General features: G+C 36.7%; 2 protein-coding genes across 4 annotated transcripts in view; one reads left to right on the top strand and one right to left on the bottom strand.

The window, feature by feature from the left end:
- The window catches only part of LOC309666434 (uncharacterized protein), an 817765-nt gene extending 814388 nt beyond the window's left edge, over positions 1-3377 (top strand). For both annotated transcript variants that reach the window (XR_014267095.1, XM_082473891.1), the window contains exon 2: positions 1088-3377. Coding sequence is in view for 1 of the 2 variants with exons in the window: in XM_082473891.1 (XP_082330017.1) it covers positions 1088-1813 (726 nt within the window). In the remaining variant the exon portion in view is untranslated. The remainder of the gene's footprint in view (positions 1-1087) is intronic.
- Positions 1-27252, bottom strand: part of CNTNAP2 (contactin associated protein 2) — a 2064732-nt gene that overhangs the window by 1493862 nt on the left and 543618 nt on the right. The window lies entirely within an intron of this gene.

The following is a 27252-nucleotide window of genomic DNA, read 5'->3' as shown; positions in this document are numbered from 1 at the left end:
ACACTGCGTTCCAGCGTGAACCAGCCTTCCTGCCTTGGTCTCTGGCCAGTTCCTTCCTGCCTTGGTCTCTGGCCAGTTCCTTCCTGCCTTCGCTATGGCCCTTGTTCAAACTGCCCCTTTCAGATCCTCGTGGCTGGATCTTGGTCTTGTCAGGCTAACTCCTCTAAGCTCTCGATGGCTTGTGTAAACAGGAGCCTCTGCTATAAAATACTGACCTTTTTCTCGCTCTAAACCTCTGCATAAAGAGCCAGGCTGTGCTTTCCCAAACTGCCAGATGTCAGTTCCTGGACCCTGGACACAGCTTGGGCAGTCAAAGCCTGCTTTTCCATCTGGCTTCCTTCCTGCCCAGAGCTCCTCTCAAGAAACACGGCACACCCAGAGTTCTCAGTTCTCCAATTCTGGCTCTCCTCGACTTGCCGGATTCGACCACCATCCAATTTCTCTTCGGAATTAGTGGAGGTGAGACGAAGAGTGGAGATCAGAGTATTATCATGAATCAAACTTAGATTTATGCAGTACTTCTGAATTATCCTTTCTGCTTATGCCTCTGTGCTATTTAGCTAAGTGATTCTCTGGACTATTCCATCCACAATTTTATTTTCCCACTCAGCAAGGGAATGGTTATGCACTGACATGACTCAGAGCCTGAACTGGCCCGTTCTCATGAGTGAGGTCCTCCAAGCCTTCTGGACTGGACTTCTGAGTCCAGACACAAACGTCAACCAGTCCGGTGATTGATCTCCCTCTAGTTTAGGTTTCTTACTTATTAACACCAGCAGTTGGCATGGAGCTATAGACCTGCACTGGTTTTCATGATTAGGGCCCATGGTGGTGAGGAGGCTGAAATGAGAATTCATACACCTGCTCTGGTTCTGCCACCTGCTAGTTAAGGATCTGGGGCAAGTCATCTGAACACTGAATCACAGTTTCCTCGTGTCTTAACAAAAAGGGAATTAAACTAGGCTACCTCTAGAACGTTTTAATTCCGTAATATGAAAAAGAAGTATTTGATCCACATAACATAGCCCTCTATTTGTCTTCACAGATGAAATCACAAGTTTGTTACCCAGATAAATGATGTTTACAGAAACAGAAGCAAGAAAAACTACAATCCTGCAGCCTGTGGACCAAAAACCACAGTTACAGAAAGATAGAGAAGATGAAAAGGCAGAGGGCTATGAACCAGATGAAGGAACAAGAAAAAACCCCAGAAAAACAACTAAATGAAGTGGAGATAGGCAACCTTCCAGAGAAAGAATTCAGAATAATGATAGTGAAGATGATCCAGGACCTCGGAATAAGAATGGAGGCAAAGATTGAGAAGATGCAAGAAATGATTAACAAAGACCTAGAAGAATTAAAGAACAAACAAACAGAGATGACCAATACAATAACTGAAATGAAAACTACACTAGAAGGAATCAATAGCAGAATAACTGAGGCAGAAGAACGGATAAGTGACCTGGAAGACAGAATGGTGGAATTCACTGCTGCGGAACAGACTAAAGAAAAAAGAATGAAAAGAAATGAAGACAGCCTAAGAGACCTCTGGGACAACATTAAACGCAACAACATTCGCATTATAGGGGTCCCAGAAGGAGAAGAGAGAGAGAAAGGACCCGAGAAAATATTTGAAGAGATTATAGTCGAAAACTTCCCTAACATGGGAAAGGAAATAGCCACCCAAGTCCAGGAAGCGCAGAGAGTCCCATACAGAATAAACCCAAGGAGAAACACGCCGAGACACACAGTAATCAAAGTGGCAAAAATTAAAGAAAAAGAAAAATTATTGAAAGCAGCAAGGGAAAAATGACAAATAACATACAAGGGAACTCCCATAAGGTTAACAGCTGATTTCTCAGCAGAAACTCTGCAAGCCAGAAGGGAGTGGCATGATATACTTAAAGTGATGAAAGGGAAGAACCTACAACCAAGATTACTCTACCCGGCAAGGATCTCATTTAGATTTGATGGAGAAATCAAAAGCTTTACAGACAAGCAAAAGCTAAGAGAATTCAGCACCACCAAACCAGCTCTACAACAAATGCTAAAGGAACTTCTCTAAGTGGGAAACACAAGAGAAGAAAAGGACCTACAAAAACAAACCCAAAACAATTAAGAAAATGGTCATAGGAACATACATATCGATAATTACCTTAAACGTGAATGGATTAAATGCCCCAACCAAAAGACATAGACTGGCTGAATGGATACAAAAACAAGACCCATATATATGCTGTCTACAAGAGACCCACTTTAGACCTAGGGACACATACAGACTGAAAGTGAGGGGATGGAAAAAGATATTCCATGCAAATGGAAATCAAAAGAAAGCTGGAGTAGCTATACTCATATCAGATAAAATAGACTTTAAAATAAAGAATGTTACAAGAGACAAGGAAGGACACTACATAATGATCCAGGGATCAATCCAAGAAGAAGATATAACAATTATAAATATATATGCACCCAACATAGGAGCACCTCAGTACATAAGGCAACTGCTAACAGCTATAAAAGAGAAAATCGACAGTAACACAATAATAGTGGGGGACTTTAACACTTCACTTACACCAATGGACAGATCATCCAAAATGAAAATAAATAAGGAAACAGAAGCTTTAAATGACACAATAGACCAGATAGATTTAATTGATATATATAGGACATTCCATCCAAAAACAGCAGATTACACGTTCTTCTCAAGTGCGCACGGAACATTCTCCAGGATAGATCACATCTTGGGTCACAAATCAAGCCTCAGTAAATTTAAGAAAATTGAAATCATACCAAGCATCTTTTCTGACCACAACGCTATGAGATTAGAAATGAATTACAGGGAAAAAAACGTAAAAAAGACAAACACATGGAGGCTAAACAATACGTTACTAAATAACCAAGAGATCACTGAAGAAATCAAAGAGGAAATAAAAAAATACCTAGAGACAAATGACAATGAAAACACGACGACCCAAAACCTATGGGATGCAGCAAAAGCGGTTCTAAGAGGGAAGTTTATAGCTATACAAGCCTACCTAAAGAAACAAGAAAAATCTCAAGTAAACAATCTAACCTTACACCTAAAGAAACTAGAGAAAGAAGAACAAACAAAACCCAAAGTTAGCAGAAGGAAAGAAATCATAAAGATCAGAGCAGAAATAAATGAAATAGAAACAAAGAAAACAATAGCAAAGATCAATAAAACTAAAAGTTGGTTCTTTGAGAAGATAAACAAAATTGATAAGCCATTAGCCAGACTCATCAAGAAAAAGAGGGAGAGGACTCAAATCAATAAAATCAGAAATGAAAAAGGAGAAGATACAACAGACACCGCAGAAATACAAAGCATCCTAAGTGACTACTATAAGCAACTCTATGCCGATAAAATGGACAACCTGGAAGAAATGGACACATTCTTAGAAAGGTATAACTTTCCAAGACTGAACCAGGAAGAAATAGAAACTATGAACAGACCAATCACAAGTAATGAAATTGAAACTGTGATTAAAAATCTTCCAACAAACAAAAGTCCAGGACCAGATGGCTTCACAGGTGAATTCTATCAAACATTTAGAGAAGAGCTAACACCCATCCTTCTCAAACTCTTCCAAAAAATTGCAGAGGAAGGAACACTCCCAAACTCATTGTATGAGGCCACCATCACCCTGATACCAAAACCAGACAAAGACACTACAAAAAAAGAAAATTACAGACCAATATCACTGATGAATATAGATGCAAAAATCCTCAACAAAATACTAGCAAACAGAATCCAACAACACATTAAAAGGATCATACACCACGATCAAGTGGGATTTATCCCAGGGATGCAAGGATTCTTCAATATACGCAAATCAATCAATGTGATACACCATATTAACAAATTGAAGAATAAAAACCATATGATCATCTCAATAGATGCAGAAAAAGCTTTTGACAAAATTCAACGCCCATTCCTGATAAAAACTCTCCAGAAAGTGGGCATAGAGGGAACCTACCTCAACATAATAAAGGCCATATATGACAAACCCACAGCAAACATCATTCTCAATGGTGAAAAACTGAAAGCATTTCCTCTAAGATCAGGAACGAGACAAGGATGTCCACTCTCACCACTATTATTCAACATAGTTCTGGAAGTCCTAGCCACGGCAATCAGAGAAGAAAAAGAAATAAAAGGAATACAAATTGGAAAACAAGAAGTAAAACTGTCACTGTTTGCGGATGACATGATACTATACATAGAGAATCCTAAAACTGCCACCAGAAAACTGCTAGAGCTAATTAATGAATATGGTAAAGTTGCAGGATACAAAATTAATGCACAGAAATCTCTTGCATTCCTATACACTAATGATGAAAAATCTGAAAGAGAAATTATGGAAACACTCCCATTTACCATTGCAACAAAAAGAATAAAATACCTAGGAATAAACCTACCTAGGGAGACAAAAGACCTGTATGCAGAAAACTATAAGACACTGATGAAAGAAATTAAAGATGATACCAACAGATGGAGAGATATACCATGTTCTTGGATTGGAAGAATCAACATTGTGAAAATGAGTATACTACCCAAAGCAATCTACAAATTCAATGCAATCCCTATCAAATTACCAATGGCATTTTTTACGGAGCTAGAACAAATCATCTTAAAATTTGTATGGAGACACAAAAGACCCCGAATAGCCAAAGCAGTCTTGAGGCAAAAAAATGGAGCTGGAGGAATCAGACTCCCTGACTTCAGACTATACTACAAAGCTACAGTAATCAAGACAATATGGTACTGGCACAAAAACAGAAACATAGATCAATGGAACAAGATAGAAAGCCCAGAGATTAACCCACGCACCTATGGTCAACTAATCTATGACAAAGGAGGCAAAGATATACAATGGAGAAAAGACAGTCTCTTCAATAAGTGGTGCTGGGAAAACTGGACAGCTACATGTAAAAGAATGAAATTAGAATACTCCCTAACACCATACACAAAAATAAACTCAAAATGGATTAGAGACCTAAATATAAGACTGGACACTATAAAACTCTTAGAGGAAAACATAGGAAGAACACTCTTTGACATAAATCACAGCAAGATCTTTTTTGATCCACCTCCTAGAGTAATGGAAATAAAGACAAAAATAAACAAGTGGGACCTAATGAAACTTCAAAGCTTTTGCACAGCAAAGGAAACCATAAACAAGACGAAAAGACAACCCTCAGAATGGGAGAAAATATTTGCAAACGAATCAACGGACAAAGGATTAATCTCCAAAATATATAAACAGCTCATTCAGCTCAATATCAAAGAAACAAACACCCCAATCCAAAAATGGGCAGAAGACCTAAATAGACATTTCTCCAAAGAAGACATACAGACGGCCACGAAGCACATGAAAAGATGCTCAACATCACTAATTATTAGAGAAATGCAAATCAAAACTACAATGAGGTATCACCTCACTCCTGTTAGAATGGGCATCATCAGAAAATCTACAAACAACAAATGCTGGAGAGGGTGTGGAGAAAAGGGAACCCTCTTGCACTGTTGGTGGGAATGTAAATTGATACAGCCACTATGGAGAACAATATGGAGGTTCCTTAAAAAACTAAAAATAGAATTACCATATGACCCAGCAATCCCACTACTGGGCATATACCCAGAGAAAACCGTAATTCAAAAAGACACATGCACCCGAATGTTCATTGCAGCACTATTTACAATAGCCAGGTCATGGAAGCAACCTAAATGCCCATCAACAGACGAATGGATAAAGAAGTAGTGGTACATATATACAATGGAATATTACTCAGCCATAAAAAGGAACGAAATTGAGTCATTTGTTGAGACGTGGATGGATCTAGAGACTGTCATACAGAGTGAAGTAAGTCAGAAAGAGAAAAACAAATATCGTATATTAATGCATGTATGTGGAACCTAGAAAAATGGTACAGATGAGCCAGTTTGCAGGGCAGAAGTTGAGACACAGATGTAGAGAATGGACATATGGACACCAAGGGGGGAAAACTGCGGTGAGGTGGGGATGGTGGTGTGCTGAATTGGGCGATTGGGATTGACATGTATACACTGATGTGTATAAAATTGATGCCTAATAAGAACCTGCAGTATAAAAAAACAAACAAAACAACTAATACTAAACTTTCATTGGGTTATTTGTATGGAAATATGTTAATATAAATGTTTCAGACATTACATGAAATTTCTAAAAATCTTATATTTGTATTTGTATGGAAATATGTATGGAAATATGTTAATATAAATGTTTCAGACATTACATGAAATTTCTAAAAATCTTATATTTGTATTTGTATGGAAATATGTATGGAAATATGTTAATATAAATGTTTCAGACATTACATGAAATTTCTAAAAATCTTATATGTTCTGGTATAATGTTATAAGTAATAATCCTAGTTATTACTTTAAAATGTATATCTCAGAAATAACTAATTTTCTTGTCAACTGCATTATTATGAACTTTCATCAAATCTTTAAAAAAAAAATTATTATGAACTTTCATCAAATCTTTAAAAAAAAAAAATGATGTTTACAGCTGTGATTTATTTCATATGCTCATACATAGAAAATAATCCCCTCAAAATCTCTTAAAAGATCATATTTAATTCCCGTGGTGACTTGGAACCTTTATACTTCTGAAATTTAGTTCATATCTAAAACATTCATAAATCAACCAAGGCACCTGAATTTAAGAATCAACCTTTTCTTTTTTTTTTTCCTTAAACAGAGACCGGAGAGCACAAAACTGCCATTTTAAGGTACAGTCACAGTGTACAATAGCATGCTAATGTTTCAAGCTAAAAGGCTCATTTGTATGTACTAATTAGTGTAATTATTTTAAAATTATTTAAAAGCATTTAATCTTCAGCAAAAGTTTCTCAAAAGGGAACAAAAACAATGATGCCAAAAAAAATTGCCAACAAGTGGTACCTTCTTATTTCTGTTGATATGTATATATACTGAATAATCTGTTCAATATGTAGTCATTGAAGACCTGCTCCAGGTGAGGTGCTGCACGTTACAGTGAAGGGAGCTGTAGCAGCAAGTAGAAGTGAGTTCTTTATAGCTTAGTGGGGAAGTTCAGGTGTCTAAGTTATATAATACCAGGTAGACAGTAATGCATTCTTAGGTAAAGAGACAGGCTCTTTCTTGTTTCATGTTTATTTCTTTGGTATTTTTATAGAGTTTTGTTTTTCCTCGTTCTTTTACTAAACTGCCACTTCTCAGGCCTCAGGTGTAAATACAGTAGCTTTATCTTTGGTTTATAAGCCCATCATTCATGTAACAGATACAAACAGGTACCATAGATCATAGCTGCTGATGCATATATAATCAAAAACGTCGCTTTGTGTGACCTGCTCCCTGCATGAAATGGCAAGACAAGTGCTATGCCTACCCTTCAGAGTTCTCTATCAATTATCAAGAATCAAGTAGTACTTTATGGCTGGGCCTGAAGAATTAACCCTTGAAAGATTGAGGGAACATTCTTATTTTGATTATCAAACAAACGTATGCACAAAAAATTTTCTTTTACTTAGGGTTTCCATCAGTTGAACAGAGAACCTAATGACAGACCTGAAAAGAAATGAGGAAGAGGAACGAGATAAAGTGAAACCTGACCATCTCAAAGCTTATTTTGAACTAAACACTCAAGAAGCAGGGGCCCTGTTGAAACGTGGTGATGATGTCAGAGAGACACAATGGTTAACCAGGCCGTCACGACTGAGGAGCGCCAGACTCACACCTGGAGAACAAGGAGTGAGGAGGTGATTAGTCAGGCATAGGAGGTGGCCAAGAACAGAAGCGGAAGTTCTATTAATATCCTGTTAACTTATGAGCCTCCCCCTAAAGAATCCAGGTACCCTCACTAGCTCTTGATCTTGGCTTCTAGAAATGACTCTGATAGGGCAAGCACCAATGGCTACTAAGAAAGACATGAAAAATGTCACCACTACGCCAAGAGATTATACAGAATAATTCCTGAAATGTCTGAATTCACATAGAGTCAGGCTTGCCAACTTTTACAAGGGTGACTTTCATTTCAAGGATGCATTTTGCTAGGCTATCCCGAAGGTCCACCATTGGATTTTGCAGTTTGTACTTCAAGGCAACGGAACTTAATGCATTTTAATCTCGAGCATCCAGAATTTGGACATTCAATGGCTTCTCGATTTACTTAGAATAAATTCTTAATTTATTAGCGTGATATGCATGAATCTGTAAGATTATGGCCCTGATTCTCTCCCCAGCCTCAGCTTGTGCCACTGTTCTCCTTACTTATTCTGCTCTGGCCACCTGAACTTTTATGATTCCTCTATTGCATCAGACTCTTTCCAGGCTCTCAGCCTTCCCTCCTCCTGAAACTGATTTTCCTATAACAAACCATCTAGATAAATCCCACTCATTCTTCAGATTTCAAAACTTGCCCAGATGGCCTTTCCCTGGGCACCCAGGCTGAGAAGATCCTCCATGGACCTCATTCTTTTCCTTCATCTCACTTACTTATTACAATTAGTCACTTGTATTTATTTAATTGCTTAATGCCTGCCTTAATCACTATGCTACATACCTGAGGGCAGGTGCCATTTCTGTTCCGGTCACCAGTGTATCACCAGCACCCATAGAGTACATGAAACACAGCAGGTACAACACAAAGGTGACTTCACATCCATTCCCCTAACACAGTGGCTCTCAGCGCAGGGAGATTTGGCTCCTTGGGGAAGATTTGGCGATATTTAGAAATATTCTTGGTTGTTGTCACCAGTAGGGTTGTAACTGGCATCCAGAGGCTAGGGATGTTGCTAGTCATTCTACAATGCACAAGACAACCACCGCAACAAAGAACTATCTGCCCCAAATGCCAAGTGTTTCTCTGTCCTATCTAAATGGATTATGTTAGTTAATATACTGAGACTGAGGTCAACACCTCACCCTAAACGCTTTTTAGCCCAAATCTGTTATTGAAGCATTACCACAAGGGTAATGTTTGAGCATCTTAAAATCATGAGATGACCAAGGGAACAAGGGTCCTTCCCAATCAAATAATCAAATTCTTGCTGTTGAGAGGCCCCTCCTCTCAGCTCAGTGGACAGCAGCTGACCATTTTTATGAGAAAATTTCAGCATTTTATATCCCAGAAGTTTTAGGGATCTGATCACCTAGGTAGAACGAAGTGCCCTTTTATTTTTTTAAATGAATTAATTGATTTAATTTTGGCTTCATTGGGTCTTCATTGCTGCGTGCAGGCTTTCTCTAGTTGCGGCCAGTGGAGGCTACTCTTCGTTGCATTGCACGGGATTCTCATTGAGGTGGCTTCTCTTGTTGCGGAGCATGGGCTGTAGGCGCGCGGGCTTCAGTAGTTGTGGCACGCGGGATCAGTAGTTGTGGTGCACAGGCTTAGCTGCTCCACAGCATGTGAGAGCTTCCTGGACAAGGGCTTGAACCTGTGTCCCCTGCAATGGCAGGTGTATTCTTAACCACAGCGCCACCAGGGAAGTCCCAAGAAGTGCTCTTTTAAAGAAAGGTTGCCAGGAAAGGAGCTTTTGGTGACATTTCTCCCCCACTCTTAGAGTCCATATTTATGCTTGGGTTTCGCTTGAGTCAACAGACAATACCTAGATAGGGTTCGAGGGTGTTTCTAGCCTAATAGCCTAATTAAGAACCAGACTGCATTTTCACCTTGTCAGTTACTCAAAGTTCCCTGACTGCCCTTGACTGTTTTCCACACACCTGACATATGTAGAATGCAGGGAATATTTGACACCAACTAACTGTACATTAGTTTCGTGTTCTCTAGCTCAGGGGTCCCCAACCCCCGGGCCATGGACAGGTACCGGTCCGTGTCCTATTAGGAACCGGGCCACACAGCAGGAGGGGAGTGGCGAGCGAACGAAGCTTCATCTACCGCTCCACATCGCTCACATTACTGCCTGAATCGTCTCCCCAACCCCGTCCGTGGAAAAACTGCATTCCATGAAACTGGTCCCTGGTGCCAAATAGGTTGGGGACTGCTGCTCTAGCTTGTTTGGCAAACACAGGACCCAGTTTACGTTTAAGTATACACTACTTGTAAGAGTCTGATAATAACATGGACTTAGGATCTCTCTATTAATTACAATCTGACCTTGAACAGGTCACTCAGTCTATCACTATATCAGCTTCTTCATCTGTCAAATGATGAGTTCTAAGATTCCCTCTAAATTCACAATTCTATATAATAAATTAGTATCTGCATTTATCAGATTTCCATCCCAAATCATGTTATCTAAAACATTTTTTATTCCCCTGCTCCATATATCATTACTAGAATATAATATAGCGTAATTTCTGGGAATGGGCAGTGAGGCTAAGCTTACAATGCATGTGGCACCCTGGAGACTGCTGGCATAATTAAGTAATTTTTTACAGTGAGTGGAAATGACATACTTTAAAATTGACCATGTGTGTCAATGCAAAAATATTCTGTCTCCATGCTTGCAGGGTATAAAATGTATTTACTATTTGACATTGTTTCCTTCTCTTTAGAGCTCCAACTTTTTGTATCAATTAATTTCTTCAAAGGCAATTTTGAAATATGATTCACCTAACAATCAAAATGGATGGACATATGACCTATAGAAGTCTCTTACTTAAAATATTTGAAGATGAAATTCAAGAAAGCACTGATAGAGGGAGTGGATCAGAGAAGAAAATAAAAATAATGAGAGACTTGGAGCAAAGAAGGGAGAGAGAAATTGAAAGACAAATAAAACAAGACCAGAAGTAAAGTAAATACAAGAAAAAAAACTGATAAAGATGAGTTTGCAGCCTATTTAAGACCACAGATGTTTGTTTTGTTGGACCTTAAGGATGACAGAGTTACTAGTTCTAAAAATAGTTTACTTGGTTTGATTTCTGCCTTCTTTGTAGACATAACCAAATAAAGCAGTCATGCCATGAGGCTACTATGCTTAACCAGTCCCCCTGGAATTCCTTCCAGAGAAATGTCTGTTGCCTCTGTTTCACTTTGTTGAAGTCATGTGGCTTATTTCAGTTTAGGATGTTGATTTGTCAGTAGAACTGAAAATAATAGTGTTATTGAAGTTCCTATTAATTGACTAAATGTTAGTGCACAATAGGTCCAGGATATCTTACGAGCACAGATACATCTGCTGACTCTGCTTCCTCTCCTGTAACAATAATGAATTCAGAATTTATTGGAAGGATAACTTGCTTTGTGAGAAAAAAAAAAATCTTTGTTTTTAAAGATTCCCTTGAAGATTTGTTTCACATAAAAACAGACACTATCAGTATGATGTAAGAGCAAGAGCAAAGCTTTCCTGGGGTATGTTAGCAACGTGGTCAATGCATATATTACTTGCAGGGAAGTAAATTTGTCTTAATTTTGAAGTTTTCAGTATTGTCTACATATGATGCTTAGTATGTTCAAGGACATTAAAAACAGGCATCTGAAAATTAAAATGGAAGACATGCAAAACCATTATTTTTTAAAATATAAATTCTGACACTATTAATAATCATTCAGAAATGGGAGACTCTGGGTAAATGGGTTACCAGATGACTAAAGTTCAAAAATATATGGTGGTGCTGTCCATTGAAGTACCTTAGGCATGAGAAGAGTTTAATATAAATTTAAGATAATGAAAAATTAAATGAAATTTAAAAATCAGACCCTTGTCACACTAGTCAAATTTCTAGCTCTCAACTGCCACAAGTGGCTATTGGCAATTATACTGGATAAAGCAGATATAGAACGTTTCTACCACTGCAGAGATTCTATTGGACAGCTCTGATTTAGAGTATAGAAAAATCTTTCTCAATAGAACTCTTTCTAAATAAGTTTGCAATGTTCTGCCCTTCTAATAGAATAAGATTAATAGACATTTCCTGATTTATGTTCATCTATTTTGATACAATGCTTCAGAGGTAGTAAAGTGCACAGATGTAGGAATAAGTGGATACCAACTTGAATGGTTTCTCTAGAACTTGCATTCAAGAAAAATTATTTAATATCAATTAGAGTCTGTGTTGTTGTTTCACAATGAAAAAGAAAAAGATTTGCCTTACTTGCTTTCAAAGAGAATACAACATAGCTACTTTTCTTCAAAATTAAATAGGTAATAAAAAGCAAATCTTCCTCAAAATGATTAATTCACTCTTCAGCAAAGCTCATCCTTCTCCCTGTTTCTTGTTGTCACTTTGTTGAGACAAGAATTTCAACTCAAATATTACTTTTTTCATCACTTTCCAGGTGGGTCACACGTATATCTTGTATTTTTTCCACTCACGTTCACTGGATTGCCTGCTGATTGGATATGAGAGGCCATCTCTTTCATGCTTGTAAGACTTGGTGGAAAGAGTATTTTGGGGATGGGTTACTTTAAAACCTATGAACTTCTCAACTTCAGAATAAATCTGCCAATAGGATACCAGAGTATATATCATCCTATTAGTTCTACTTCAGAAACAATTCTATATATATGCAATATTTTAAAATCATACTTAATGATATCATTTGTATCCAAATGACTACAGGATTGAAATTAAAGGTATTAAACTCTAAATAGCACCTATAGGTTAGGTGTTTATAGGTTAAATCATTAAAATAATTTTTAAAGATGGGAAGGAAGTTTCTTGACATCATACATCACAGTCTGCTTCTTCCACAATTTAAAGGATGATATTCCAAATATTTGACAACCAGTACAGCATGGACACTGGCCCAGCATGACACACATGAGAGTAGGGTGGTGGCAGTACTGTGACCGTTAAGTGCTACCCGCAGCTTCAAATAGGCCAGGCGCTTTGAGGAGACCTCCACGGATGGCTAAGCGGCAAGGAGCATCTGGGGGACTAGGGTTAGTGGCTTCACCAAACAGTGAGAAAAATATTTAAGTAATGAATAGAGATCTCCTGAAGCATACCAGCTATCAGCCCTGTACAACTGTCTAGCTAAAGAATAACTCTGCTGCCATCAGATAAGCCCCTGGCCTTATTTATTTTTTCCTCTAAAGAACAAAATGGTGATAAAATGGCTTAGGAAAAAAAAAGTCCTTGTTTAATCTACATTTCCGCCCCCCCCCCAGAGCCTTGAGTCCATATTATTCAGGTAAATGATACTACGTAGAACCTAAGCAATTTTTTGTGCATATCCTTTTTGGATTTTGCACTGCCCTCGGATTCCTTTGATAAGGCCAGTATAATTTTAGGTATGCTTCCTAATTTTCCTTAGAGGATATTGTGATCCTTATCGTTGGCTGGCTTGCAAGCATATGTTCAGTGTGCAGTATTTGATGGATTGTATCTTAGTTTTGCATTGTGCTACAGGAATCCCCCCCATGGACTGCAGACTCTGTGGGTGTTCATTTATGGTGATCTACCTGCATGCAGAGCTAACTAACGAGATTTCGAGATAAACAAAGACTGATATTTTATAGTTTCTTTTCTATAGGAACACATAGCTATTGCAATCAAAGATGCCTTAAAAAGATACAAATATGTAAATACGTCTTTGACCTCTTATTCTTTAAAACCTTCCTTTGAATGCCTGGCACAATATATTTTTACTGCCGAGAGAGGTGACTTTTTCATTGTCAGATGAAATTTTTATAAACATATAGGTACTATGTCTTTATGTACCATTGGGCTTCCTGAAAGCAGACTCTCAGAAAACTGAAGTGTTATCTAGTTGTTGCGAACTTACTTTAAAAAAAAAAGAGAGAGATTAGTTTGGTCAGACATGTAAAGTGCTTGGAAATCATTAATCTAGTCTCACAAGAAGAAAACTGAACAAACAAAAAATCAGTAATGCTTCTTAGCTTAATCAGAGAATTGAGGTCACCAGGCAAAGCAGAGAGAGGCAAATGTAGAGAATCACAACATACTGGGAATAGAAATCACTGCTGGAGCCAGCAACAGGTAGGAGAACATAAAGAGTAATTGACTAATTACTGGAGACAGAGTGCGGACTAGCTTCAGAGACAAAAATCCTTGGGGGCCCAGCCTTGGGAGGAGGCACCCACACTTTCATGAGATTTACCTCTGGGAGGACCACCAGGTTTTCAGAATAAAGGTGGGATAAAATCCTTGTGCTTCCAGCAGGGGAAAAGGAAAAGTAAAAATTTTGAAAAACCAGAACATTATGTACTCCTTAAAATAGGCCTAGCCTAGACTTACTTGGTCCTAACAGACTGGGGTTTGACTAGAGTCAAACCAATCTTGGCGAAGAGCAATGCCCAAGTCCAGCCTCCTCTGGTCTTCCACATGGTGGAAGAGAAATTACCATTTTCAGCCACCTCTGGTCTTCCTGTATCACATAAGGGGGAAAAAGTACTTGTGAAGGTCACATAACAGGTGCTCAAGCTCACTAAAAGACTGAGACCTAATCACTGGACTACAGAATGCTTGCTCTCCACTTAGACCTAACTACACATCAACAGAACCACTGTATAATCATGGGAATACAACAGAAAGATCTGCCCATCTCAGATTAAACAACATGCTACGAATAACCAATGGGTCAAAGAAAAAAATCAAAAGGTAAATAAAAATAAACTTGAGACAAATGAAAATGAAAATATATCAAAACTTATGGGATACAGCAAAAGCAGTTCAAAGAAGAAAATCCATTGCAATAAATGACTACATTAAGTAAAAAGAAAGGGCTGAAAGGAACATCCTAACTTTATACTTCAAGGGACTAGAAAAAGAAAAATAATCTAAGCCTAAAGTAGCAGGAGGAAGGAAATAACAAGCATTAGAGTGAAATAAATGAGATAGAGCATAAAAAGACAATTTAAAAGATCAATGAAATTGAGAGCTGTTTTTTTGAAAAGATAAAATAGAGAAACCTTTAGCTGGGCTTACCAAAAAACAACAACAGCAAAAAAAGACAAAATTATAATTACAAGTGAAAGAGGAGACCTTACAGCTGATATCAGACAAATACAAAGGAACATAAAAGACTACTATCAACAATTACATGCCAACAAATTGAATAACCCAGAAAAAATGGACAAATTTCTAGAAACATACAACCTATCATGAAGAAAATGAAAATCTGAACAGACCAATTACTAATGAGGAGAACGAATCATTAATCAAAGACCTCGCAACAAAGAAAAGCCCAGGACCATATGGATTCACAGGTGAGTACTACCAAACATTGAAAAAAAGAATTAATACCAATCCTCTCAAAATCTCCAAAATCTCCCCCAAAATTGAAGAGAACGGAACATTTCAGACTCCTTTCATGAGATGAATATAACCCTAATACCAAAACCAGACCAAGATATTACAAGAAATGAAAATTACTGACCAATACCTCTCATGAACATAAATGCAAATATCCTCAACAAAATATTAGCAAATACAATCCAGCAGTGTATAAAAAAGAATTATACACCATGGCTAGGGGGACTTTATTCCAGTTATGCAGGTTTGGTTCAATACTCAAAAATCAATTAATGTAATCTATCACATCAATGGGCGAAAAAATAAAAATCTTTTATTTATTTATTTATTTTTAATTGAAGTATAGTTGATTTACAATGTTGTGCCAGACTCTGCTGTACAGTAAAGTGACTCAGTTATAGACATATATACCTTCTTTTTCTTAATATTCTTTTCCATTATGGTTTATCCCAGGAGATTGGATCTAGTTCCCTGTGCTATATGGTAGGATCTTGCTGTTTATCCATTCTAAATGTCATAGTTTGCATCATGTAATCATGTCAATAGATAAAGAAAAGACTGAAAAGCCAACACACTTTTATGATAAAAATTCTTAGCAAACATGGCATAGATGGCACCTTCCTCAACTTCATAAAGAATGTCTACAAAAACCTACAGCTAATATCATACTAAATGTCAAGAAACTAAATGCTTTCCCCTTAAGATAGATAGCAAGACAAGGACGTTAACTGTTACCAGTCCTATTCAACATTATAAATTGAATGGAACAACTAGCTAATGCAATAAGATAAGGAAATTAAAGTTATACATATTGGGAAGGAAAAATGGAAACTGCCTTTGTATGTAGATGACATGATTGTTCATGTAGAGAATTCCAAAGAATCAACAACAACAACAACAAACTCCTGGAACAAAAAATGATTACAGTAGGTTGCAGAATTCAAGGTTAATATACGAAAGTTAACTGCTTCCCTATATACCAGCAATGAACAATTAGAATTTGAAATTAAAAACACAAAACAATTTACATTAGCACATGAAAAATAAGGTACTCAGGTAGAAGCCTAGCAAGATACATACAAGATTTATATGAGAAAAATTACAAAATGTTGATGAAATAAATCAAAGATGAACCAAATAAATTCAGAGATATTCCATTCTCATGGGTAGGAAGACTCAGTCCTGTTAGGGTCTTCTTTCTTCTCAATTTGATCTACAGATTAAACACAATCCCAACCAAAATCCCAGTAAATTATTGTGTGGATACTGTTACACTGATTCTAAAGTTTATACGGAAAAACAAAAGACCTAGAATGACCAACACAATATTTCTGAAAAAGTGAGAGGACTCACAGTACCTGATTTCAGGACATTATAAAGTTACAGTAATCAAAACAGTGTGGTATTGGTGAACAAGCAAATAGACAAAGAGACCAATGGAACAGAATAGAGAGCCCAGAAATAGACTCGCAAATACAGTCAACTGTTCTCTGACAAAGGAGTAAAAACACATGAATGAGAAAAGGATAGTCTTTTCAAGAAATGGTGTTGGAATAAGTGGAGATCCATGCAAATCTAGATACTAAAAATGAAATTATTGTTTATACACTACTCCAACTACTTTCATAGAAAAAGTATTTTCTTTATTCCTTACAAACAGTAGCTCTCCTCCTCAGCTCTCTGGGCGACCTGAGTTTTAATTTCATCACTTGTGTTTTTTTTTTTACATTAACACTTACCTTTCTAATTTTCTAATTATTTTCTTAAAGTATCTAATTTTTCCCTAAACTCAAAATATTATTTTCAGCTTCATAAAACCAGGGTATAAATATTCAAACTTCATGTTTACCGATGTCTTTATTCCAGCATTCTTTAATATAGTAACACTACTTTGTAATTTAAAACTGTATTTCATTGCTCAGAATTTTGTTTGATATTAATAAAAACAGTACCATCAGCAACATCATCATTTGATGGATGAGAAAACAACAGGTGAGAGAGTGGAGGTGACTAGTCAAAGGTCATAATGGTAGAATGGGAACTAAATCTATGATTTCCAACGCCTTTCTCTTTTCTAAGGACCCTGGAGCCTAGGTTAGCTTAGTAATAATTTATACCTTAACCATTTCCAATAAAAAGAACTCACATGCAATGAGAAAATTAAAAGAGGAAAACTCAAAAATACATATAGAGAATATGAGGAAACAATTCTAATGGATTACAGAGATTGGACCGAATAAATTAGTTCTGTTTGCAGAATTTTTTTGGCAAACAATGCCCAAAAAAAGACAACTAAGCCTGGATGGGAGGGGAGTCTGAGGGAGAATGGATACATGTATATGGATGGCTGAGTCGCTTTGCTGTGCAGCTAAAACTATCACAACGTTGTTAATCAACTATACTCCAATATAAAATAAAAAGTTGAAAAAAAAAAGACAACTAACTCAAAGCACTGGCATAAAAAATATATCAAATTGTAAAAGAAAACAGACTTAATTCCAAGTATAAATTTCTGAAGGCGCTTACTATATTTGGAAGCAATTTATTAGCATTAATTAAACACGATTAAGTCCCTAAAATGTCAAGCACAATGCTACCTTCTTTCATATTATGTAACTCTTTCAATGATCTCATGAAGTAGGTCTCTGTTTTATAGCTAAAAAGTCTGAGGTTCACAGATGTTAAATGATTTGCTCAAGATCACATGAGTAAACAACAAGACCAGAATTAAAACTCACTTTCCTGATTTCAAGTCCAGAGCTCTTTTACAGTATATTAGAGCTCAATGGAAGGAACATTGGTGAGTATGATGGACAGTGTGTTTCATAGCAGTTTTACACCATAGTGACTGGTTAAATGTAGGGTAAACAAAGGAGTACATTTTGATGTTATGGTAGGGAGAGCATCAAGGTGATTAATATTCATATTAATAGTCATAATAGCCATCACTTCCTAGAGTAGCTGTCATATGACTTACACTGCGTTAGGTGATTTAGAGCTTCTATCTCATTTCCCCACCACGACTTTACAATAAAAGTATCATGATCCCATTTTACAAAGGAGAAAACTGATGCTTAGAGCTAACTAGGTGACTTGTCCAAGGTCAGACAGCTCAATGTTTGAACTGAGGTTTGTTCCTTGAGGGTCCACACTCTTCTGGATATATTTTAATTCTTTCTTAACCACAGTCAAAATGGTTGTTTTCATCCTTTCAATTTTCCCTCCTGACAATAGGTTAAAATTGCACATGCAATTAAACATTTCTTCAGTTTGCTAATTGTGTGCCCCATTGCATGTTCTGGCTGAAAGCACCTACAATTAGCCAGTGCTGATTAGATGCTTATGCAATTTCCTAAAGGATAACTCTTACTAAGCATAAAAGGAGGCCAGCTTTTAAGACGTTGGCCTTTATTGTTATACGTTTTGAAGATTTTTATGTAGGGAAAATGTCAATTCAAATACAACACGTAGGTGCATTTTCTAAATGCATCTTAAATGCTTGCAACTGTGACAGGCCTCGATGTAAATGTTTATCATATGAAAGCATAAACTATGACAGAATAGTATTTCTACAAGACAACAGGGAGTGTAGGAGACTAGATAAGACTACTGAGATGACAGTAACTAGAGATGAAAAACACGAAGGTGCCCGTTGTCTGCAGGAACCTGAAAAACACATTCCTTCTTTTCTGGTTACGATGTCACCTCTGACCAGTTTTAAGGCATTTTAAAGTCAGTGATTCTGTGCATCCTGAGATGTCTCAGCAGATTAGTAATGGGCTTCAGGACCTTAAACTTCTAGGTCACTGGTTTGAATGCAACCCAAGTCATTACCATTTAAAGGTCAGCCATTGTTAAAGTAGTCACTGAAAATTGATTTGCCCATTTAATACATCTCTGAATACTGTTGAATTTACACATTAAATCCTTGTACTCATGCCAAGGTGACCACTGCCTGATACATGGATTTGAGGTGAGCCTGAGTGAAAAACGTGGAAGGGGTAACTTGAGGGCGTAGATAGTAGGGGTAGAATGCACTGAAGTGACTAACAGTCTAACATTCGGGAAAAAATATTGGGTACATACAGAGTGTCCTCTCCTATCTTCTGGTTGAAAAGAAAAAATACACGTTTTTCTCAGTGAACGAATTGCTTAGAGAAAAGAAACAAACACAAATTACTACTTTTATCTTTATCATTATTTCTCAGTATTTTCTTAAAGAAGTTGAATACCCAATGGAAATATTAAGAAAGTTGAGAAACCTGCTTTGTTAAAGTGGTTATCAACTGCATGTAATTAAGAAGTTGTACATAGGGATATGCATCACATATCATGTAGGTGTTAATTTGGAGTAAGATTCCAAGACAAATTAAAATTAGGAATGAGTGCATTGTGCATTTTCCGAAATCATAGCAGAATCACAAGATGGTCAATTTGTGAGGAATCATTCATTTAGGAATTGTTCCTGTGACAGTTTTCAAGATTATTTGAAAAATTTTTCTACAAGTTTTTAATCAGGAGGACAAATGCAATGTACTATTTGCTTCACAAACTAAATCTCATTTTCTCCTTTATACCCAAAATAAACTGGCTCAGAGATTAGAAAAAGAAAAAAGAAGGCCTTTAAAAAAGTCAGTCATGATGCATTTCCCTTTCCTTGATAATACATGGGAGCATAAGAAAACATTAACTTGTTCCATAAAACTGCTTTTTACACAATTACACAATTTTTGGCAAATGCTGCAATCACTTTCTCTCGGTTAAGAGCAGATTCTTTCTTCAAGAAGCATCAAGAAACTTGCAAATGAGGACATTAAAAAGCCTGGAAACTTTTTAGTGATATTTTCAATCTCTGGTAATTTGAGTTTCCAGACTCTAGAGCAACCAAAACCTATTAATAACCATGTGCTGAAAAGACTTATACTGTATGATAACACTTATACACGGAATCTAAAAAATACAACAAACTAGTGAATATAACAAAAAAGAAGCAGACTCACAGATATAGAGAACAAACCAGTGGTTACCAGTGGGAGAGGGAAGACAGGAGAGGCAATATAGGGGTAGCAGGGATATGTTGTACAATATGGGGAATATAGCCAGTATTTTATAATAACTATAAATGGAGTATAACCTTTAAAAATTATGAATCACTGTATTGTACACCTGTACCATATAATATAGTAATCAACTATACTTCAATTAAAAAATATGATGGTTAAAAAAAAAAAAAGCAACGATAGTAAAAACAGTTCAATAAACAAGACAAAAGACTTATAAATGTTGTAACAAAATGGGCTTAGCCACAAGGCATTCTGAGAGCTCTAAGTGGCCAAAACAGCAGCACAGAGGTCCTTTCCCTGCAGGAACTGAGTAACAGACGCGAGGTGGCCAGACTTTGAAAGACGTGACATGAATGGTGACTGATCTTGATGAGCATCTGTTACTTCTGTATCTATGAACTAAAGAGCTAGCAGCAACGTTTGTACTTTATGCAATTATAGTTCAAATGCCCTGGACCGAAATGTGAACCCAGTTGTTGGGAGACTGGTATTATTTAAAGAGACAGTGGTAAATGAAATTGCTCAGATAGGAATCCTGTTAAGAGAAGACTTCCTGTAATTATGTGAATCACACCGCATTTAGTAAACTCTTATGTGAGGTTATTTGCAAAAAATATCTCCTTAGAGAATAAGAAATTTTAAAAATGTATTATTTCTATCAGCGAATCAAGTTTTGATTAAAATGTGGTTCCTCTTTCTATAGGGATCCTGTCATATGTGGAAACCTGATACTTTAATAACAATTTATTTAGATATCCTGCTCACTCTTTTTAACAAGAGGAAAAAAAAGATACACAATATTTCTGCATGATAAAATGTAGTATATTCACATAAAAAGACTCCAGAAAATAATTCAAAATGTGAAACGCTTTTGATTCCCTGAAGAAACCAAATATAATCTTCTGTGTACCTCACAACTGCGGGTTTTTATCAGATTGTTTTAATAATGGCACCACTCTTCAATTCGTTATATTTCATCAGGCATGCATGGCAGTCAGTATAAAGGAGAAGTTAGACTTTAAAATGAACTGTTCAAATCTGATAATAAAAAAAGAGTGGCAGATATAATTATAAGGCAGCGACAGATAAATGAAAGATTCTCACAGACGTTGTTGGCCTACTGTTTAGATCTTAAGGAAAAAACGTCCCAAGAAAATTCCTTTTTCTCAAAAGAAAATCCATTCATCCATCTTTTTCTTTTTTTCTTTCTTTCTTTTTTTTTCAATTTGCCTATGGTTCCTGCCCTTGATGATCTCATGGTCAATTAGTGCGATTTACATTTAAACACATGTTTAGAATATAGTATAAAAGTGATAATAAACACACAAAGAATTTCATGGCAATTTGCTGCTTTATAACTCATCTATCTCATTTGGCTTTCAGAAGGCAGGGTGGGCATTTGGAGGACCAATCATAAATGAGGGAACTAAGGATCTGCAAAATGGAGTGATTTGCTCAAGGCCACCTGTTCATCAGAGGCCAAGTCAAAAAGTAAACAGTTCACTTTTGACTACAAGTGTGTTTCCAAGGTACTGTTGTGTCTCTTTCCTTCTGATTATAACAGGATTGTCAAGTAAAATTGTAGAGAAAATGTTTTTGAAAATGCCAACATTTACAATTATTTTGATTTTTTGGGAAGCATCCCGTAGGCTATATACAAAAGATAAAGGCAGAAAGTTTTAATAGCTAAATACCTTAGTTTTGCAAGTTATAATTTGCCTACCCATTTTATACATGGGTGCTGTAATCAGCTAATAAGAGTCGTAGTTAACTGATGAAGAGCTTTGATTTCCTTTCTAGGATAATTAGGATAATCATTAATAGTCTCTTCTTCATTTTTATGTCATCCCATGGCAATATTTTCCAGTGGGTTTGTGATACATGATGACACAATAATTGTTATAAAATTCAAAGTAGAACTTGTAGAAGAACAATTCTTATGACTATTGCTGTGTCATGAAATAAGTTCACTCTGATTAACATCATTAAAGTAAGTAGCACAGAAATTAACCGTGATTCGAGTGGTATTTTCAATTGGTGGCTCCCTTATAAATGAATCACTTCATTGCAGAGCTTGTGCCAAAGAAAGTCTGTTTAACACCATGGAATTCCATCTCTACTTTGGGTCAATAACTGTTAGGGAATCAACTGTGTCTGTCTTGAGAACTCTTCACCTTCAGCCACTTTTAGACACAGAAATCAAATTTCCGCATGACACCCTCTCAACCATGAAATATAATCCTTAATTGATTGTCATGGAGAAAGTTGGTGTTTAGCCAAGTATAACATAAGAAAACTTGAACACAGACACACACACACACACACACACACACAGACATCCTGCCACCTCTTTCTATGGAAAGTGTTGTTGTTTGATTGCAATAAAATTAAATGAATTTCACTATGAACAACTAAATCTTGCAAAAGCAAATGAAGTTTTTGCTTATTTCTTCTGTCTCCCTTGTCACCCCTCCTTTTTTGCATGATTATCCCCTATGCCTAAACATTTTCAATGCAAATTTCCATTTTCACTAGCTTTAAAATACCTGAGAAAAGAATCATCCAATACCTTGCTTCTAAAAACCAAACCACGTAATACCTATGCAGCCTAAAACTATCACAAATATATACCCATGTAGTCTAAATTCATGTGTCTGTATCATTTCTGTGAGTACCACCAAACAACTTTTAAGTCTAGTTTACCCCTCATTGCTATGGTGACACGTGACAGAGGGGAACAAAGGCTACTACAAAGGCAATGACAACGATCACAGATAACATTTGTTAGGTGCTTACAATGGCAAGACATTGTCCATGTATTATCTCATTTAAACCTCACAGTGGTCCTATAAGGCTGGTGTTATATTTATTCTGTTTTTGTATATCAGGAAATTGAGGCACAAAGAAATTATCATCTTGCTCCAGGTCACATATCTGGTAAGTGTCTAAGCAAAGATTTTATTCATGGCAGTTTAACTATAGACCCTGGGCTTTTAACCACCAGTTATTACTTACAGATTTTAAGGACTGTTTTTTGATAGATTGTGTGGTTTTGAGAGCTAGGCACTGGAGATACTGAGTTCTAGAGTTATTCAATTGTTGAGAAATAAAAATTTTCTCAGTGAAATGATAAAACTATGATTAAATGACACAATTAGTAACAGTGATCTCTTAGGTAACTCATGTACCTCTCTCAGAGAAAGGATGCTAGTTAGGCTTACAAGTTAATGTGCTTTATTGGCAGAATACTTGATTAAATAAGTGTAATCTACATAGTATTTAATTTTTCTAGTACAGCATTGGAACCATGTGGGCAGCAAGGACCATTGGCGCCATCTGTCCCTATGTTATGATAAATATTGGCTGAATCTACTCCAAAGCCCCACGAAAAAATACATTGACCACATCCTAACGTGGTGTCTGGAAGTTGTATGTTTCATTATGAAACTTCTATAGAATTAAAGGAGTCAAGTCATATTTCTTCTTATTACATAGTATTTTTAGGCACCTATGTATAGAGGCCAATGTTTTGTTCTAATATACCATCTGAAAAGCAATGTTATAGAAAGTCATCAAGAATGAGGAGAAATAATAATCCCTTAAAACTTATATTTCAATTTCCTTTTCTACTAAGTCAGTGGACTAGAAAAGGGGGCAGTCTGGCTATATGAATGAAAAGAAGATTCCAAATTAATTGAAGATAATTTAAACTAAAATTTTTATAATTTTTGGTTAGTTTTTAATCCCATAAGAAGATAATAAATGCTGTTCTCATGTATAATAACTTTCTTGCACATGACTACCACATTGATCTGGCATGACAGAGAAGGGAATTATTTTCAAATAATAAAATTTTTATAATAACTGATTCCTCCTATTAGGCTAGGTATCAACATTTATTTTTTAATGGGAATCCTTTAGAAACCAATGATAAGAAATATTCAAATGCATCTGGACATAAAAGAATATATTCAATATATATCCTTCATAGGTACTTCAATATCTATGAAGTAGTCATAGCACTGATGCAATTCAAACTCTTGGATTTAAAGATTACCTATTCCCCTGTCTTGTAGAAAACAGAGCTCTCCAGCAGAATGGAGGCCCTATGAGAGCAGGATATTAGTCCATATTTTTCCCCAGTGCCTGGCACATATTTAGTGCCCTTTAAATATTTGTTCATAACTTGAGAAATGAATGCAGTGGAATCTGATTGAAATTTCAGAAGTCCTCATGGAATCGTGATGTGCTCACCATATGCAATACATACAGGCTCAACCTAGCAGCACTGTTACTCTATTCTTGACTTCAAAGGTGGTTTTGGATTATTTGTTCATTAACATTGCACGGTCACTATTACCTTAAGTGTTATTAAATATTACCTTTCAGTTAAACCAAGTAAAAGAAACATATTTTCTAGTACCAGTTACTACCACTGGGCCCCTAATCTGAGGGATTTAGACTGAATGTTTTCCTCTTTAACTTCATTTTCATGTACATGTATTACAAACAATTCTTTTCATTCGACAGATAATTATTTCTAAACTTAATAGAAAATATACCGGTAAGTGAAATGGATATACACATCTATTAGATGTCAAAAACGTTTTTTTTTTTCTAATTACACACCCAGAAGTCTTTCTCAAATAGTCTCTTTTACTTTATGACAGAATAATTACTCCTTTTCACATTATTATTCCCACTGAGATTTTTTTTTCCTTTCAAGTGATCTTTATCTAGTGCCTATTATGTGCGAAATACAGTTCTGTGTGATAGCAGAAGTGCAGAGATAAACCCAGTGCGGATTATCTCCTCACGATGGTAACACAAGTTATACCTGAGAAAGGCAGTCTTTTTCAGGTCCCTCACCTTTTCACCGTTCTGTGATGGAAACCCTATCATTACATAAACATTAAAACTCATCATTTTTCAGTTTATCTGGCCCACACAATTTACCTTTCACAAGTCACATAGGCCACACATGCCACATTATTGAGTAGTACGAGGCTCTACAGTGATTTAAAATGATCAAATAAGTTTTAAAATGGAACGATAACTAGCTTTCACAGATATTGATTTAGATCTCCAGTTTACTTTGATATACATATAATTGTAAAAAGTGTTCACTACGTACCCCTTGCTAAGTAAACAGGGGTCATAGTTTAATGAAATTCCATTTTTGGTACCGCTTTGCTCTTACTTTGCTCACTGATAACGGCAGTTGCCCTTTGCCCTCAGACTGTTCCACGTGAGTTCTTCAACTGGTTTGTACACTGGTCTTCTATTTGGTACATAGTATAGTATCCAGCAACCCCATCCCTGGGAAGCAGAAGGATGGGGCAAGAGGTCTACTGAGAGGCTTTGCACCTTTGAAGGTAGGGCCAGCTCACAAATGGTGGATCAAGGGGGGCTACTCGGAGAGGTAGCACACTGACTGACTTGTTATCTCTGGAGGGCTGGACAGAAAGAAAAGAGACAGGCTTGCCAAAGGAGAGCAAGAAGTCTTGAACTGGAAGGTGGGATAAGGAGCTGGGGCAAATTCCCTGGGTCATATGAAAAGGGTGACTGCTGTGACTATTTAAAGGATGCCTGGGCTTCCCTGGTGGCGCAGGGGTTAAGAATCCGCCTGCCAATGCAGGGGACATGGGTTCGAGCCCTGGTCCGGGAAGATCCCACATGCCGCGGAGCAACTAAGCCCGTGTGCCACAACTACTGAGCCTGAGCTCTAGAGCCCTCGAGCCATAACTACTGGAGCCCGCATGCCTAGAGCCCGTGCTCCACAACAAGAGAAGCCACTGCAATGAGAAGCCCGCACACCTCAAGGAAGAGTAGCCCCCGCTCACCGCAACTAGAGAAAGCCTGTGCGCTGCAATGAAGACCCGACGCAGCCAAAAATAAATAAAATAAAAATAAATTTATAAAAAAAAAAAAAAAAAAGATGCCAGAGGTCTCAGGTGGAGCGACAGAGTCAAGAAGAGCACCAATCCTGCAAAGCCACAGAACTATGTTCATATAATCCATCACATGTAGAGCACGTGTCTTAGGAGCATATGACTTACATAACCTGTATCATGTGCAACAAGTGATACACTTTAATCTCCCGTCAATAGGAGAAGCATTTCACTCATTATCCTCAGGCATTTTTAAAATTCCTCTAATATGACAGGTGGTGTATGGCTCTTTTAACACACATAAAAAGGCCTAGTATGCTGTAAATGGGAAATAAACTACTTGCATACTTCTTTGTTTTTGTGGTCTGTCTAGAGTAATTCAAATGATGTGAAAAGCAATTAATGTCCTATCTAGTATGACATACTGCAGAAGTTTTATGTGTGTTTTATTGAACTTTGGTTTGAGTTTCACTCGTTCCCAGGGATTCTGAGAGCTTCATGTGTAGTGATGACCACTGTAAATATGAAAAGGGAGATATCTATGGAGGAAATCAAAATTATCTGATAGTTTAATAGATTTTTGAGGATCATTTTAAGGAACAAGGACCCCCCCCCAAATATTTTAGGTTAAAAAATCTTATACATTTATTATAATAAATATTATGTATATTTATTATACACACAGAGTAGAGAGAGATTAATGTGAGGATGAATAGCATAGCTCTTCTGCCATTTTAGTGAATCATTTAATCTCACCAAGATAGAATGTTTTCATAATTGAGATAATAATGTCCACCTATAAATTATCATCAGGATTAAATAATTTAGTTTTTGGAACACAGCTGGCACAAAGATTGCAGTATATCTAGCACAAAGGAGGGTCTTAAAATGTTGGTTCTCTTTTCCTTCTTTACTTATAATCTACTGATTATATACATATGGTGTGTCTGCTCGACAATGCAAAAACCTTTGCCCTGAAATGTCGGTTGACAAAAAACCCTTTTTTTCCGGGCATATTCTGGTTATTGCTATAAGTTCTACAGCCCTTTTACATATGAGGGTTATC

This window comes from Balaenoptera physalus (genome assembly GCF_965194825.1).
Source record: "Balaenoptera physalus genome assembly, chromosome: 8".
NCBI classification, from domain to species: Eukaryota; Metazoa; Chordata; class Mammalia; order Artiodactyla; family Balaenopteridae; genus Balaenoptera; species Balaenoptera physalus.
This window is presented reverse-complemented; position numbering and strand designations above follow the sequence as displayed.